General features: G+C 36.6%; 1 protein-coding gene across 1 annotated transcript in view; it reads right to left on the bottom strand.

Moving 5' to 3' along the window:
* The window catches only part of RPS6KC1 (ribosomal protein S6 kinase C1), a 176,355-nt gene that overhangs the window by 7,283 nt on the left and 150,105 nt on the right, over positions 1 to 18,967 (bottom strand). The window contains exons 13-14 of the mRNA XM_058539841.1: positions 6,045 to 6,127; positions 4,966 to 5,061 (exon numbers count right to left, since the gene is read on the bottom strand). Coding sequence (XP_058395824.1) covers positions 4,966 to 5,061; positions 6,045 to 6,127 — 179 coding nt within the window. The remainder of the gene's footprint in view (positions 1 to 4,965; positions 5,062 to 6,044; positions 6,128 to 18,967) is intronic.

Genomic DNA, 18,967 nt, shown 5'->3' with positions numbered 1-18,967 from the left:
TGAGCTTCCTGGATGTATATCAATGTTTTTCATCAAATTTGAGACATTTTCAGCCATTATTTCTTCAAATATTTTTGTTGCCCCTTTCCCTCTTTGCTCTCCTTCTGGGACTCCTATTATATGTATATTGACATATTTGATTTTATCTTACAGGTCTCTGTAGTCCTGTTCATTTTTCTTCAATTTTTTTGGTCTTTTTTCAGTTTGGATAATTTCTATCATTCTATCTTCAAGTTCATTGATGCTTCTTTCATCTACCTCAAATTTGCTGTTGAGATGCTCCAGTGAATTTTTTTCCCCCTAGTGAATTCTTCATTTCATTACTGTACTTTTCAACTTGAAAATTTCTATTTGGTTCTTTTTTTTTTAATATAATTTCTATTTCCTTATTGAAAATCTCTATTTGTTGATCCATCGTTGTCATACTTCCAATTCTTTAAACACGGTTTCCTTTAGTTCTTTGAATATATTTATAATAACTGCTTTGAAGTCTTTATTAAACCCAAAATCTGGAGACACTCAAGAGACAATTTCTATTGACTGCTTTTTTTCGCTGCATATGGGTCATACTTTTTTGTTTCTGTGTATATCTTATAATATCTTGCTGAAAACGGGACATTTTAGATAATATATTTTAGCAACTCTGGGTCTGATTTTTTTCCCACAAAGACTGTTACCATTGCTGTTGGTTGGTTTGTTCTTTCTTTGGTAACTTTTTTCACCTAGATCTGTAAATCTGCTTCCCCCACCCCACTGTAACAAGCAGCTGTTGATATCTCTGCTCATTTTTGTTCTTGTTTTTATTTTTAAGCTTGGCTTCCTAGGGGTGATCCCTGCATCTGCATAGCTTAGTGGTCAACCAGTGATTGAAAAGAGGTTGCATTCAAATACTTCAGCCACTAAAGCTTCCCATCTGCCTATAGACAGGAGAACACATTCAAAATTTAGGCCACATTCAAGTCTGCCCTGGTTTTTTCTCTCCTCTGGAATCTTTCCCTGCTCCTATACACATGCATGCCTCAGGGTTGGTCCTCATGGCCTGCCCCAGTCTGGCAGAACACTTACACCTGACCATGCAGGGAAGAGAGAATGGGAGCAGCCCCAGGCAAGAATGCCACAGAGTCCCACTGTTCTTTTCCAAGGTTCAGCTGTTTTTCAAGCATAAACACTTTTCAGATTGTTGTATGCCTCTGATCAATTTCCAGAGCACTGAGACGGTTGTTTTTGCCAATTCTGTCCAACTTTATAATTTCCTTTTTTGAGGGGAGAATTTGCCAACTTCCTCATACAGCTACAGCCATTCAAAATTGAGAATATTTCTACAGCAAATAATTTTTTCCACAGAATTTAGCCAACCGCAACTGAAATATTTAAATGATTTATTTACATTAATGGTTCTATACATACAGGAAATCCCACTATTCAAATTTAACCAAAATTTCTATTTCTTTTTTTCCTTTATTTCTATTTTTTTCAGTCATGATTCATTAATTATTTGTTTGAAAAGTATCACCTGATTTCCTATTATGGGCCAGTTCACTACCTTTTTAAGACCTTTTCACCAGTATCACCAGCAGTTGCCTCACTGTTATGTTAGCAGCCCTGTAATTCAACTACATGCTTCATCAAATTACAAAGTACTATATGTCATGAACCTTCAATATTGTCCTACCAATAATAATACAAAACACTTATGTGACACTTACTGTGTGCCAAGCATTATTCTAAGTGCTTAACATAGGTTAATTCATTTAACTCATAACAATTCTATAAATATCTACTATTATTATCTCTATTTTATAGATGAGAAAACAGAGACTCGGGGAAATTAAACAACTTGTTTAAGATCATATGAGTAGTAAGTAGCAAAGATAGGATATGGATTCAGGCACTATGGCTCCAGAACCCATGCTCTTAACCACAACATTATACTGCCTCATGAGTGTGTGACCTGCAAATGCCAAGAATCTAGTACTTTACTTTGATATTACCAAATCCACAAGGAGTGAAGCACATACTTCAAAAGACTGTACTCACAGTCTTTTCACTTGAAATTATTATATCTAGCTTCAAAATGACTACTGTTTATTAAAGCTAACTGCTCAAAGAATTATATTAGCAGTTGCTAAAATGTGTTAAGAGAAAAGCTGCTTTTATAAAACAAACATCATAAAAATATCCTAAATGTATCAAATCCATTTTCAAAATCAGACAATTCATGTCTACTGACGGAAATGTGGAAGACCTCAGATATCTTAATATAAATCTAAAATGTCAAACATTGGTAAAAGGTAACTATAACTATAGCATATTTTTTAATATTTCAGGAAACATATCAGTTTTTTCTCCTTTGTTACAATTGGCTGTTCCACCCCCATGCTTTCCAAAACATGACCTCATTATGAAATTCCTATAAAGGTTCATATTTTGACTTTTACTCAAGTCAATTTACTTAGTTCATGGAGTCCTCTATAAATTTGCAAGCATAAATCTATAGGCCAAAGTATAATTGTTTTACCCATGACTATCGTGTGCATTCTGCAATTTTAAATACTATACCAGGCCTCAAGAGAGATCACACAAAAATTCTATTGCTTAAGAGAATGTGTCAGCCAGTGGCAAAGCCAAGATAGTCACTACTAACCTCCTTTCTCCTGAAGAATAGGCAATAAAGCTGAGCAATAAAGGCACAGAAATTTGTTTTGAAGATCTTTTTCTCATATAATATTTTTCAACTGACAAAGCAACTGTGTCATAATTAACTAACTGTATACTGTGAAGTACAAACATACATGCTCTGAGGATTTGTAAAATGTTAAGTATCTTTTTTTAAATTGCATTTAAAATGTAACCATGTTTACTTTAGCACCATTCGCTTGACTGAGATGGGTACAGGGGATTATGTCTAGGAAGAAAGCAAGGGGGTAAAAGACCAAAGAGAGGAAAATCTCCCTAAAGCAGAATAATTATTTCCATATAAATCATTCTGTAATTTTTTAAAATGACCTCTCTGACCTGTGAGGTAGTGGAAGAGGAAAGTCAAAATGACAAATTGCTAATCATGCCAAGAGACCCCTTTTCCCTTTCCTGATGATGTTTCCTCAACATGACTGGTAGTTTCCTTAGGCAGGCCAATGATAGCATGCTGATTTACTGTCTAAGCTGTATACATCTATAGTGGGGGATTTAACATACCTTAAACATACAGTCCTTTACAACACAATTTCTAATATGGACAGGAGCAGCAGACCTTTACAAATTAATGCAGGGAATTCTACTCCCAGTATTATATAAGAATGACTACTTCTTTAAGGAAGAGAAACAAAAAATAGCAGTTGTTAGCCTTCCTTAAATTATTTACCAAAAAAAAAAACCTTTGAATTTACCTTGTTGCGCCACAACAAATAAAATGAAATCAAATGAGTAGCTGTCCTTTTTTCCCATTACGATGAAATGTTTTATGTATCTTTGCATTACCTCTTAATCCTTTTGCAAAGTGCTCAGGGTATTCTCATCGCAGTATTTCCAACCTGATTATGTTTCTTTATATTTTACTTACTCTGGGCATTAATCTTCCTGAAGCACAACTCTGATCCTTTCACTTTTCTGCAAGAAAACTTCAAACCTCGATTTTTTACTGAATTAAATACTATCACTCTACCCTAGTGTTCATGGTAATAGAACCCTGTAAGAACCCCAACTTATCTTTCTGCACTCATCTATTACTACTATTCATCCCTATATTCATCCCGTCACTCTAGATAAACCAAACTTTTGATTTCCCAAATTCAGTCTTTCGGACTCCTTCCTTTGTTGAAGCTGTTCATTCCACCTAGTCATTCCCCCTACATCCAACCCTGCCATGCCCAAATTCTGCCTGAGGCTCCACAAAAATAACATCCACTGCACAAAACTTTCCTAATACGACCACCGCATCAACCTATAACCCCTCCTTATCTTGACTTGCCAAAGTATTTTTTAAACCTCTCTGATAGCCTTTATCAAATCCATCTGTGATATAGTTATTTGTGAGTCTTTCCTTTGTAGCTCACAGCACTGTGCCCTACATATATTTGTTGAATGGAACCAAAATCACTCTTTAAGAGAATACTAGGTAATTTTCTTCTTACTATAGTCTCCCCTCCCCTTTTTCCTTTTTTTTAAATTTTTTTCCCTGATAAAAGAAATAATTCATGTTTCATTAAACAAAAATTTTAGTTCTTTACTTTTTTCAAATAACCTTTCCCTTTATGTTTTCATAAAAGTATAAGGATCCCAGGACTGACGATTCTTGCTGATTTGCTATGAGCCTATCATACCACAATGGTGACAACCCTCAGTTGACTCACCAAAACTAGAGGAGCATTTTAAATGTGGGGAATCAATTTAAGAAGCTTACTAGAGTTCCAAGCCTACCTCTGGGATACTGAACTTTAACTATCAATTGTCTCTTTCCTCAAAGCAACCAGAAATGCACTAACTGACACCAATGCCCAAGTTCCATAAATGGATGAAGCTAGGAGTGATCTAACTTGGCAAGATTTTCTAACACCACTTCTCTCCTAAGCAACCTGAGTAGCCCATTCCTATTTATAAATATGAATGAAAGATTGAAAATAGCCATTCATACATGGTTACAAAATGTAACAGCAAAAATACAGCAGCTCCAGACAGGCTAAAAGCAATAGCACTTAAATCTCACACCTACACAAATATATGGAAGTGACTAAACATTAGCCTGGATTTTCAAAAAAAACTTTTAATACCAATAAGCTTTAACTGTTCTCTCCAACCTCACCAATACTTAGACAACAGCAGAAGCCTGAAGATACACAGTATTAGTTCTGAATTTGTAATTAGTAATGGGTCTTTCGTGCCCCAAACTAATTTCTTTAAGGTTTTGGAGCTGTAGGCTCTGCTAATTGGCATGGTTGATATACTTGGCCAATAGGTCAATTAAATTACCTGTTGAATGAGTGAGCGAGCCTCTTCAGAGACACATTCTGGCATGTTCAAAGTAGTGTGAGTATTTATTCCCGCTGGATGGCACTCAACCAGTGTCTGAAACAATCAATCAGGTATACTTCTTATCCCAAATAACATCATATTCTGTTCTATCACAGGATTTACGGACAGCAAGTACAGAGAGCTCGACAACCACCTTCACTGGAGGTGTAGTAATCAACATAGTGCCATGTAGGCAGTTTAGGACGAGGGCTATGAGCTACAGAACTTCTGACTGAAATGAAGGCAATCACTGAAATCACATCATAAGCTTATGTTACTAGCTCTTTTCTCTTAGTTATAAAGAGAATGGCTCATAATAGAGAAGTTTACATTACACATAAAAACTAAAAAGGGACTTGATATCTCTGAAACTTTTTAATGTTCTTAAAAACCTTCAAAGTTTAGAATTTCTTAATAATACTTTATATATGTACAGCAATTTATGATTTTAAATGTATGTATAGGTGATTTGTAAATTATACAACAACCTTAGGAGTTCAGTATTACCTACATATTTAAAGTAGATGACTACTTACAAAAATATGACTATTCATTTTCTCTGTTTTCTTGCCAGGAGGCAATCTGCATAATACTCTATCAAAGTCTATTAACCTCAAACATCTTACTTAAAAGTTATTTATCAGAGACAGTATAAACTCTGCCCTTAAGCTAGAACAGGAAAAATTTACAGTATTGAGAAAAAAGATAACATTATCTTTAATATTTACATTAATTTTCTATTCTGTGTAGTCTTATACCTTACTATGTACTAACATTGGGACATAGAATTTTATATGAATTTATTCAATGTAATACAATTCTATAATTGTATTACAATATCTGGAATATCTTAAAATATTAAATATTCTTAAAATATCTGGAATCTTGATAAACTTGCATTTTTCTGCTTTTTTTGATATGAAAGGTTTTCTTACTTAGTCCCTGATCTAACAACTAAAGGCAAAGGCTAAATGTTCTCAATTTGAAATCAAGCTAGCATCTGGGTAAAGTTATTAAACGTCCAGGTCACTGCTTACCTTGCCAGTGAGAAGTTCAAACAGGACAGCACCCAAACTCCACCAATCACAGGCTTCCGTTTCCTCTGTGATTGCTCCAACCTCTAAACACACCAAAAGAGGTTGATATTAAAATTCCAAAGGTCAATGAAACTTTCAAAATTAACATATATTAGCAAGGTGACCTTTTTAATGCTGAGAGAGCAGATACTAAATACTCCTGGGCTTTCAAAATTCCTGAAAGTTACTTATCCCTTTGGTCACCTACTGTGGTTGTATTTTTTTTTTATGCAGTCATATATTAAACTGAGACATTTGTTCTCTAATTGATAGAAGGACACCTTCAAGATGCTATAGTTAAAAGTTATATAAATCTACTAGATCAGCATTTCGCTCAATTTTTCAAATTCAAGAAAAGTATAGCCAACTCTACCTCAGGGGTCATTTTTTTGGGTGTTTTAGAAATACAGACTCTAAGTTCAGAAGGAACTTCAAAAATCACTTAAACCAGTATTAATTAGCCTTTTAGTTACAGATTAGAAACCAGAGAGGTGAAATGTCTTGTCCAATGTCATATGGTACATCAGCAGCAGAACTAAAACCTAGTTTATAGTATCATCCGTCTCCTATAAAATTAATTGTTTTCAAGTACAGAAGAAGCATGTGAAATGCAAATTTATCCATTTTGTTATTTAGAAGTACAGACAGATATGTTGTTTTAGGCCACAACTGAAACTACTGGCTAAGATAAAGGCTTTTAGAATATCTACAAATTACACTTTTATCTGTGTCATCTCTATCTCTCACCAGCCCAAGTTCCCGAAATGTAATATGACTTTTCAGGTGTCATCTTGCAGGTTTCTCCACACAAATCAGCAACAACTCCTCATTTCACCATTTTTGAGGCTTTTAGCCCTTCAATCATGTCTGAGGTCTTCTTGTCCTTTCCCAATGACATTCAATTAGTCACTAAGCCTTGTCAATATCTGCCCTTACATTTCATTTGACTGACGAAATATACTTATTATTTGTCTGCAGGTAGCCCACAACTCATAACAATAATGTTCAAAAGTTTTTAAGTAGTTAGGTTAGTAATAACTGGCAGTGGTGCTCAGGTGCCTAGCCTTTTAACCAATACTTGTAAATCTACTGTGTGGGAGAACCACAAAATTCATAAAATAGCCTCAGTGTGAAGTCCTGAAGCAAAGGTCATGTGGGCCAGAAAAAAAAAAAGGAGCCATTCCTATGCAAAATACTGAAATTACTCCATTTCAGCAACCTTCTTCCACAGCCCTGCACCCACCCTCTTCTTCTGGGTTTCAAATGGCCTGTGTAGAACTTGACCCTTTCAAACTAGACCCTATCTAGTCTTTCCTCTTCCTAATGTGCTTCATGCCAAATCACAACTTCCATTCTCTAACTAGCTGCTCTCTGCTAGGTGGTAAAAAGAAAATATAGACATTTAACTGAAACTACTGTGTGAATGAAAAGTCTCCTAATCCTCCTAGAGCCATTTGCATTTATAAAATAGCAGCTTGTTAAAAAAACTGAGACCTATCTAACAATATAGGTTTAATTACATATATTGTGGCACATCAGTATGATGGAATACTACTATATAAGCATTTTAAATGATGTATTCATACAATGTTTAAGTATATAAGTAAATGTCTGGATATATTAAATTAAAGAAAAGAAGCTATAGAACAATAGAATTCTAATTTTAAAAGTATGTATTTAAAAAAAAGACTGGTGAGAAAATACGACAAAATGTTTTAGTGATTTGCCTCTGGAGTGGTGAGATTTTTATTTTCATTCTTATAAACCTACAGGAATATTCAAGTGGTACAATTTTAAAGGTATAGCAAGATGACATGAAAACATTCACGCCCGTTGGAGCAGGGAAGACAAAGCTATGGAGGCCAATCCTCCCTAGGAGTCTGTTTGCCCACACAGTTTCCCCCGCAACTTGAATGTATTATATACTAGAGAGAGCAATGGACCAGGAACCAGAAGTCCTGGGTTAAGAGCCTTGAGGAATCCACTTGATCTCATCCATAACATGAGGGTTAGAGCTAGGGCCTCTAGGTTAAATTCAGCTCTAAATTCTATGATTTTGATACTCAAGGATTTCCAAAAATAGTGATTCTCTTGAAGGACAATTCCTTGGGGGTTCTCATTCAAAGTACTCATGCTACCCCTCCCAGATTCAAATACACTAACCCCACCCCCATTCCCAACCTCCCCACAGAGAGGAGAGCCACTATCACCTTTGGAAGTGTGCTCTAGAAACTAGAAAAATAAAAGAGACATACTATAGTCCTGTCATCAAATATAACCTTTTGCACATTTCCTTCCAGTCTAAAGCAAGCACTAGATTACACTATCTCCTTGTTCAAAACTTTGAAATGGCTTCTTACTAACCATTAAATAACATTCAAATGTCTTGCTTAATCAGGCATGTATATATTCAGGCCCCAATAATGAGGTCTCAACCTATCAGATTCATTCACCCACCATACATAAACAGTACAAACCAGGCACTGTGCTAGGCACTTTCCTCCACAGAACTCTCTGCACTGGCCACATTGCTAAATAATATAAAAGTAAAATCAGTTTTCCCACTAGCATAGTTAATGGTTTTATTTTTTAATAACTTTTTCCTCAAGAATTTAAGTTATTCCATTTTCTTTAATCATACAGCAAGCGGTATATATTTCCTAGCTTTACAAAGGTGGTGGCTATTCAAAATTCAAGACCAAAATTATTGATCAACCATCTGTTTTGAACGTGCCACCAACAAGCCTCACTTTCCGTGTTTGAATGTTGCTTTGCTCCTAGTAGGCACACACTGCAATAATTATAGTTGCAACAATAAAACAGGAGTTAATGTTTATTGACTGCTTACTATACTGTATGTAAGGAACTGTGTTTAACATTTTACATGAATTATTTAAAATTTCCAAGCAACCTTATGGAGAAGTTATTTGGGTAGAGTGACTCTGGAGGAGAAAGAATACTGTATTTGTGTGTCCGGGGAAAAGAGGAATATCTGACCCAGTCAGCTCAGAGAAAGTTGTGAAAATTAACAAGATGGTTAACACAGGGTCTAACAACATGTCCTGAGGCGCTCTAGACCAGAGCCACACCCCAAGTCTCTGCTCATAAAGGTTTCATGTTAGAATTGAGCAGAGGGTCACTGAATTAAGCCTATGTAATGTAATCAATGGCTAACACAATTTATAATGGCACCTTTTAAATTCAGCAAAAGGTCCAAAGTGCCATCACCAGTGTAGCCTAGACCATCAAAAACTATGTTAATGCAGTGTCCCATATCACTGCTGGGAATGTGCATTGGGGAGAAATGTGCCACTGTGTGTGTGGTGGGGGCGGGGGCTGGGGGGGGCGGGGAAGGGCGGTGGTCCTTGAAGCTACCAGATAAGCATAGTGCATCTTCCTGAGCATCAAAGATTTTTATATGTGTGGGAGCGGGTGGGATATTGTTTTACTATTACAAGAAACACAGATCTATTATGAAACAGAATGTAAAATTTGCATAAGATTGGCAGCTAAAAAGACTTCAAAGAAACTCAGGATCATATTTCAGTAGTCCCCTGGGGTGCCTATTTCATATTACCTCTACAGTCAGAAGTACTGGGGCAGAAAAGTTTGAGAGGCACTTCCTGAGGCAGACAAGGTGTATTCCTGTATCGGTTTCTGTGAACTTGCTCAAATAAGGGGTCTAAGAACTAGGTTCAGTGGTTTTATGCTGCTTTGAAATCCCTCGCAGTTTTCTGCCTGCGTCCTTAACAGGTAGATAATGACCACCCCACTGCCTCAAATGTGGACTGCCACAGTGTCTGATGGGCCCCAACCTGAACGTGAGGCAACACAGACAGCAGCAGGAGACCCAGGTAGGCCCCAAAGCCAGTTCACTTCCAATTCCTCAGTCAGCTCGCTATCCAGTCCAGGACGCACCAGGAGGCACCTGACACGACTGCTGGTGACGCTCTAGCACTAGCCACCTTAGTCACTTCTTTCACTCCCCATTTCTTTTTCCATCTTTCCTTATCTTCCCCTCTTCTTCTTTCCCCTGACAGCCTGCTTCCCCTTCCTCTCCCCTCATTTTGTCTTTCTTCCCTCCTCTTGGATGTCATTGGTTAAGCTTCCTAATGGCACTCAGGCCTTCAGAGACTGCTGATCCCAACCTAAGAAAAACTGCTTCTGAAAGTATGAAGGCGAAGAGGCTGAATGTCATCTTCAATCTGACCGGGCTAGTAAAGAACGATAACAACGTTGAAAAAGTCATTTTTTTTCATGGAAATCTGGAAAAAAGACACTGAACAAGTTTCAAAGCCATCTCCTTAACAGTGGAGCTTAAAATGCTGCAAAATGACTTTATATTAAGCAAGGATTCATTAATTAATGTGAAATTGACATCATATCCAACTGTCCTTGACTTTCATAGATGACTCTAAACTACAACAAAAAGTTCTGCATTTAGGTAAGATACAAAGAAGAACTTCCTAACAGATAGGAAATTTAAATATTAGAACAACTGGAAGCAAGTACTTGCGGAATTTCTTCTTTAGGGTTTTAAAACAGAATTTTCTTTCTCTTTTAGTAATCAGAATAAAGGATTTTGGATGTCTTTTGAACATTCCTTAAGGACCAATAATTCTTAGACTAAAAATTTAAAGATATACCCTGAAATTGCATTGCCAAAAAGAAGCTGAGGTTGTGTGGCTCTCAAAACCACTGCTCTAAAACTGCTTTACTTGCAAAATCTATACAAAAAATGTAAGCATAAATAAGAGTACTGATTTCTACATAAAGCTACATGATAACTACTACAAACACCAGGTGAAGAGTCAGGGACATGTGCCTACTGTCAAAAGTAGAAAATATAAAGAAATACCCAATAAATTTGTGAGGCTATTTTAAAAGTATAACATAGTGAAGCTGAGAAGTCCTTTTAAACTCCTACCTTGAATTTTTTAAATCTCTGGGGAAAAAAAGCAGAGAAAACACCTTAAAGGACAAATGCTATCACCGTTTTGTCAATTTTCAAAATAGTTTTCCTATAAAACCCAATATGTTAAGTTTCCATGCATGCCCTTTCCCCCACCATTACATTCTTTTTTTGTTTTTGTTTTGTTTGTTTTTATGTTTTTGCTGAGGAAGATTCGCCCTGAGCTAACATCTGCTGCCAATCTTTGTCTTTTTGTATGTGAGCCACCACCACAGCATGGCCACCGACAGACGAGTGGTGTAGGTGCACACTCAGGAAACAAACCCAGGCCAGCGAAGTGGAGCATGCCAAACTTAACCACTAGGCCACCGGGGCTGACCCAGCCACCACTACATTCTATATTTGCAATTTCCAGGGTGGCAAATAGTATCCCTATTCTCTGCAAGTGCAGCAGTACTATAGGCACTCAGCAAAATGATCAGGGGGAAAAATAAACTATTCCCTAAGAAAACAAATTCTCAAATGATTCCCACAAAAACTCAAAAAGAGATGGTGATATCAAAGAATCCTGAATTTTTGTCTTTGAGTCAAAGAAATGTATTGACAGGGCTCCAATCATGCTACTGTTTAAGCCTGGCTGGGTATGTCACTTAGCTTCTCCAAAAATGAGGACAGCCAGACCTCTAATATTCTTTCTACCTGTAATTTTATGGCCCTGAAAGTGTTTTCAAAAGCACTCATGAGCCTTTCTCATAACTTCTTCTCCCTCCATTAACCTAAGATGCCCAAAGAGTGGGATTATGCTAAAATGAGCTAGCATTCCTCAATCTTCCTTTTTTTCCTTTCTCTACACAGCCACTCTTCCCTTTCCCTAAGAGACCTGGTGGCCAACGAAATGAATCAGCGTCGCTAAACCTAACCATCATCATCTTTTAATGTAATGGAGACACAGAATCAGCTCCAGATTAGATTTCAACACATCCAAAAATTTTTTTTTTCTTTTTGAGGAAGATCAGCCCTGAGCTAACATCTGCCAACCCTCCTCTTTTTTTTGCTGAGGAAGACTGGCCCTGGGCTAACATCTGTGCCCATCTTCCTCCACTTTATATGGGACACCACCACAGCATGGCCTAACAAGCACGTCGGTGCGTGTCCAGGATCCAAACCCGGGCCACCAGCAGCGGAGCGCGCACACTTAACCACTATGCCACGGGGCCGGCCCCTCATCCAAAATTTTTTAAGGACATCAAATATGTGAGAACAGTATAGTAAAATTCTAGAACTCTCATTGTAGCACTACCAATTCTCATATTCTAACACAATATAGAATCTTATTCACAATATAGAATCTTTTTGATTCGTACTAATGATTCAAACTCTCATACTTCACAAGTGAATAAACAAGTTTAAATAAAATAATAAAGACATCACAACATAAAATGTGCTTTGCCTACCTTTGTTTTACTCATGTTTAACACCTCACAGAACACTCTTCAATAAGCCAGGATATGTTTCAGAAAAACAATGCTGCCTTGGTAACCAATATTGTCAAAGGGCTTGCTAAAACATAGAATAAGAGAGTTTTATAGTCCTTATGATAATCAGTCAGAGTTTACTAAGTCTCCCTCTTATAGCCAAAAATAATAATGTTACCTGACCCCAAAACTGTAACTATAATAAGCCTCACTTCTGAAAAGTAGAGGAGCAAAAAAGCAGAAAGCCAGGAAACTATAAAATGTCTGTATCTGTATGAGAAGTGACGGGAAAGAAGCAAAGTATACACTTTCAGGCTTGAAGAGGTCTGAGAGAAAGACCATGTGATCCCAGCATTACTGAAATCATGGCTACACTCATCTACGGGCACAGGCCCTGCCTTTTAGGACCATACAGTTCAAACTACATGGATTTGTCAAAGATGTGACTCAAAAATAAACATAGATAATGCTAAAAGGATGCTGGAAACTGTATAGAAAATCGAAAAAGCTAGAAAATGTGTCTCAAATTCAGGCTTTAAGTGAAGACCAACCTTTCTACCAAGCTTTATAAAAATGAACCATCTTACACTTCAAGCAATTACGGTGCCCTCAATATCCCAAATTCAGAATTTACTTTTCATTAAGAGACATTACTGTTATGATGCTTGATAAATAAGGGAATCTGATATCGTACATTTAGTTTTTTTGATGGATTTTTTTAAGGCACACCTTCAACTGGTGATGTCACCTGATTCTGTTCCCTGATTTTTCCACTAAGAGAGACCCACAAAGGCCACTTCATCCTTCCCCTTATCTCTACTAATACTAATAATATAGTTGCCCATCCCCATTCCAAAAATCTCCAGAGACAATTCCATAACCTCCCTCTGGCAGTATGTTCTGCTGTTGCTCTCTTCCTTCCAGGATATGGTAGGAAATACAGTAAGTTCAGGATTTTCTTAGAAGAGAATTTCACATATAGAGAAATTCTATTTTAATTTAGAACAAGTATTTAAATATTTCTCCCAAACTGTTTTCTTTAACTACACTTTTTAATAAACAGAATATCAGACGCCCCATTTCTTTTCACTCCAAAGTTATAGTAACTATAGAACTGTTATTAAGAAGTCATATAAAACTCAATCAAAAAGCAACAATTGTTGCAAATAAAGTATTTACGTAATAGTCAAATTAAACCAACATTTAGATGCTGGCAGAATTTGTCACACAAATGATATAGCACTTTATCTAAGTATCAGAATGATGGAATAATTTTAAAACCACAGACCTATACAATATACTAAAATGATAATCAGTAGTAAATATACTTTGGGGAGGGGGAGGGTAAGTATAGTTTTCTAATCCCACAGGATTTTTTTTCTAAAATAATTTTTAAAGATTTGACTTTAAATATCTGACCTCATGGATTCCAACTCTCTCTTAGAAAAGAAAGATAAGTAAGAAAAATACATTAGGCTTTTGGAATAAAAGAGAGATCTTTGGTGAGTAAGGCAAAATAAAAATTAAGCCACATTCTTATAAACCTTAAAATGAAGCACTATGTACACTTTTATAGTATCAGAAAGAAAGCTGTAGTATCTAAACTTTGCATAAATTCTGTAAGTGTTCGGTAATATTTAAAATGCTGTACAGTCAAGAATTTGTTAACTTTCTTCCAAGGGAGTCAGACTTCATTAATGGCCTTAGGAGTAGAGAAAAGTGAAAAAGAAAAATCTGATCTATCATTAGTGACATATTTGGACCAAGAAAAAGAACATCTTTCTTTTGCAATGAGCATTCTATGTCAGCTAGAGCATGGAAACATTAGTGCTGTGTTCCTACACAGACAATCTTTCCCTGCAGCATCTGTTGCTAATTGAAAGGGACTAGAATTACAAAATTCTAGTCAATTTCTCTCACCAGCTCTTGCTGTGTATAAAGATTTTCTACGCAGGGGCTGAACATTAGTCTTCCACTACAGCTGATAACTAAAGAGCAAAGAGAAAGAAACACAGAAGAAAGCATTTTTTTTTGTATCCAACAATATATGAAACTAAACCGTGAGAAGAGGGACAGCTACACATATCTTTTGTTAGCTGTAAATTACAGTTTTAAAAATACAACTGTTTACCTATAAAAGTTTACTAATGTTCTAGTTAACCAATTCTATGTCTTCTGTTTGGGTAGTCTCTTTTTATATATAAATCTTCAAAAGTAACTATCAATATTATACCAATTATGTCTCTTATTTCTAGCTCCTAGGCACAGTGCCTGGGACACAGGAGGTACGTAATAAATGTTTGTTGAATAAATATATCATCTTGTGTTTTGCAGCACTGTTCATTCAAGGTGTTCAAAACACCTACAAAGACCTCATCACGTTCATTTTCTTCGAGCCCCATGAAGCAGAGAGATCTACACCAAGTCCTTTTGCACTTTTACATGTGGTAGGCTAGAAAGTTGCAAACATTATCTAAAGCATACCCTGGCTGCTGGATGGAGCACAGATTAGAGCAGGGTGAGAACAGAGGCCAGTCAGTTGATGACTGCAGTAGTCCAGGCAAGAGATGCTGGTGGCTTAAACTGGGGGGTGGAGTGGACACCTTCCAGTGCTCCCCTCTGTAGAGCCCAACGACCGCTACAGTTTGTTCTGGCACAGAGGGCATGTGACAAGGAAAAAAAGCTGAAAAGGCCTGGGAGCAGGAAGAAGACAGGAGTGAGGGATAACTCAAGGTTTCCCCTGCCCCTGCTCAGTGTCAGGAATCCAGGCACACAGTTTACACGAAACATGCTACAAATGTGTAAGCTGGCTATAATATTTGGCTGCTGGTCTGGTGGGATAATTAGTATCAGTTAGAAATTTTTTTTAAATGTTATCAAAAACAAATTCATTTAAGTTCCTTGTATGACAACTACACTATCTAGTTTTCCCAAAGGTATTATTTTAGATATAAAGACACATTTTTTAAAGTTTCCACAAACAACAAAACAAAATGTTACAACTAAAAGCAAAACTAAAAGCCATATCAACTCTGAAAATAAAATCTCATTTTAATTCCACGTTTGGATTGTTCCTCTAATACCTATAAACTAAATTATCAAAGTTTAGAAGTTTAAAGTTTAAAAGTCTGAAGGTACACAACTGTTCAGAGACCGTGTATTTGAAATGAGGTAATTTGGACAGAAGAAATTTACTTGCGCAAGGTCTCACAACGTCTCTGAGGCAGATCTTAATTCCGAGGGTGACAGACTAACTAGAGCCTGGAATTTGCATTTCCTAGCCCATCCTTTCAAATGGGCATTTTGCTCCTTTTTCCTTATTTTATACTATTTCAGAAAATGTTGGCTGCCCAATTATCTGTTCCACATTCTGTAAAGTCCTCCAACATTGTACTCAACTGATTATTCAAATGCCATATTCATTGAGCAGGGCATATGAACTGTTTAAAAGCTACCAATATCACATTAGTCTAATTTGTTAGAGCATTATCCAGAGAAGACCAAAGACAGAGGCCAGCACTTTGCAGAGAGAGGAGCGTGTGGCAGCAGGGGATCTGCTCTTCTCCGCAGCGCCACAGGAGGTGGGAGAGACATGGTGCTGCTCCACCCTTCACACGCTTGCTTTCTTGGCTCATCTCAGTCTCTAGCCTTGCTTCCTGCCACAACCACATTATTAATTCAGTTGGTTTTCAGGTAATTTAATTACCTGAAACCCTGGGCCTTTTGTATTGTGGAGACTTGGACGTTAAGTACACACCATGCTCAGCTAATTCAGGCTAGGCTTGCAAAATACCTAATTCTGCTTTTCTCCCACTACCCAGCTCTGAATTTCTTGTTGTCGTGGTGACCTGGCAACCATGTTCTGAGCTTTCCTGCAATTATCTGCACAACTTGGGTCAAAACTCCTTGATTTAACTTGATTCAGCATTCCACAGCCAAGAATTACTTGTTCAAGGGAGTTTATAGGTATCATTACTATACCGTTTTCTTGTGAGATAAAATAAGAAACGAGTAACTACCACATGACTTCTGGTTGACTGATTATAATTATAATTCTGAGCTGTATACAGTCTTGCTTACTCTCTCACCCTGCATTTCTAGTAGGAAGAAAACCAACAGCACGCTCCATTTTCCATTGATCATATCACAACAACTCCATTCTGGATAGCCATCGGGTGTCACAGTGTTACCCAACCAAAGCCATTAAAGTTGATTGATGAGAAAAAGGCTAACTGAAAATTGTGAAAATGACAGACGCAGTTCTCTCTCTCTCTCCGCTGCTCTGTTGCTGTGTTCGGCAGGCAGAGCTATAGGCACTGCTATTAAAGGAACATCAGGAATTCTATTTGCTTTATCATCAATTTTTTAAAACTTTAGCATTTTTAATCATTTATTTGAAGGAAGTATTTGTGAATAATTGCTTAGAAGGAGTAAGCCCTGGTTACTTCACGGAGATTCAAACTGACAAGATTTGACATGAAATAGAAACTGACAACTTGGTCAGAGCAGCTAGGCAATAGTTCTGGTACATAATGTTTAACTTAGCATTACATCTTCTTTGTTGAATATCAGAGGTAAAAGATAGTTCACTTTCTTCTTTATAATATGGTGGTGAGGCCAATTAACTGACTAGTGGCCAAAAATCAACTTAGACCCAAAACTTAAGAAGCATTACACTGCAGCTATTACTTCAAACTATAAGTATCCAGTCTCTTGTTCCTCTTCTAAAAAAGAAATTTGTTGAAGATCACAAAGAAAAAGGTTTGGAGTAAGTAAGAAGTTAAAATTAACTTTCTTTTAGTAATCTAAAGCTTGGCATAAACCCCTTACTCCTCAGTATCAGGCAGTAGTATGAAATGTACAGAGATAATGTCTTCATACAGAAGAGGCAAAATACAGTATCAATTCTTTCACCCTTATAGATTCTCCAATTCTAACAGCTGAAGAATTTCTTCTCTTGAGATAGACTAATGTGTTAGTCACTAAGGTGCCAAATAACAGAGACTGAACACTTTGCTATTACTCTGTCTCATTCCCACCACTACAGATAAATCACATTCTGGCTGGATGAGAAGTATGATTTCAGAATGGGTCTGTTTCAATATGGAGTGACCTTAACACAGAGGTGAAGGGGACTAGCCCATCATCAGGGAGGTTGTGAGGGGTCCAGGATACATCCTACCTAGGGATGAATCCCAAGGTTCCAGACCCTCAAACCCATATAAAGCAACCCTTTAATCTTTCTTCCATCAGAAGCGCCTTGCCTGGACAAGGTAAGACTTGAGTTGACTTGAAGCTCTTTTTGCATATCCTAACCTGCCTCTATACGCATGACACAAGCTTCATCAGTATATAGGGGTGAAGTGCATCAGAGAATTTTCCTCAGTGTAAAATTCCACTACTCTATGGCAAACTTGAAAAGTTACTGGTTCTCTCAAAGAAGATATAGATTTAGTTTTTATGACAACAGGAACTAAAGGCAAAAGATTAAAAGTACTTGCTAATCATTCAAGGAAAACATTAAACGTTTATTATGTACAAGGGAGCTACTGTTGAAGTTTTGCTTAAGGGTAAATCAAACAAAAGAGTTACTGTTTGAAACATAATGTTTAAATATTAACCACAAATTTTTACTCTTTGAAAATTATCTCTATAGCTCCCTCTTGCCTTTTTCTTTCTTCTCCTTTGGGGAAAAAAAAAGACCACCAGGGATATAGCCCTATTTCCTCGTCATATCATTATTATTTCAAAATATACGTCTATATTCATTTGCTTTCTCTAACAACTTTGCATTCCTAAGATTAGATTCCTCAAGCTTGGTAAAGTTACCCAGGACCCGAAAATTTTCACATCTAAATGGTTCTTTCTTCTTTAAACAATTTTGTTTTTTGAGAATCCTGGCATTCAAATTTCACCCTACTCACTAGTTGTCTTGGCTTTTTCCCTCTAAATGAAAATATTTTCCATAAATCCCTCATTTCTACATTATACACTTTATGTACAAACTCTATAAATGAGTAAAAATATATACTTAGAAAGTCCTCCAAGTAAAATAATTCTTTTAACCCTACCAATGTTAGACAAGAAATCAATATTTATCCTTGTGGGAAAAAAATTCTTGCCTTAATAAGATGGACTTGAATTTTGACTAAATTTTGTATAAGAAGGTTATCAGATGATTTGACATCTGTGATCTTTTTTATACTCAACAAATCTATTTTACTAATGGTAAATTAAGGCCTAGAAAGTCTTAAATAACTTGCCCAAGGTCATGCAATGAGTTCATGGCTGATGTGGGACAAATATCAAGGTTTGGTAATTCTCAATTCTATCTTAATATTCTAAAACTTAAACTTATGATGTCCTCATGATATTCTTAAACAATCCCTGGTCTGAGTCCTAGATTTAATTATCAAACACATAACTATCACACAGAGCACCATGCTTAAAAAGCAACAAATAGCAGTAAAACATGTTTATGGAGAAGGGCAGGGGAG

The sequence above is a fragment of the Diceros bicornis genome, chromosome 4 (assembly GCF_020826845.1).
Source record: "Diceros bicornis minor isolate mBicDic1 chromosome 4, mDicBic1.mat.cur, whole genome shotgun sequence".
Lineage (NCBI taxonomy): Eukaryota > Metazoa > Chordata > Mammalia > Perissodactyla > Rhinocerotidae > Diceros > Diceros bicornis.
Note: the sequence above shows the minus strand (reverse complement) of the source record. Positions and strands in the feature narration are given on the sequence as shown.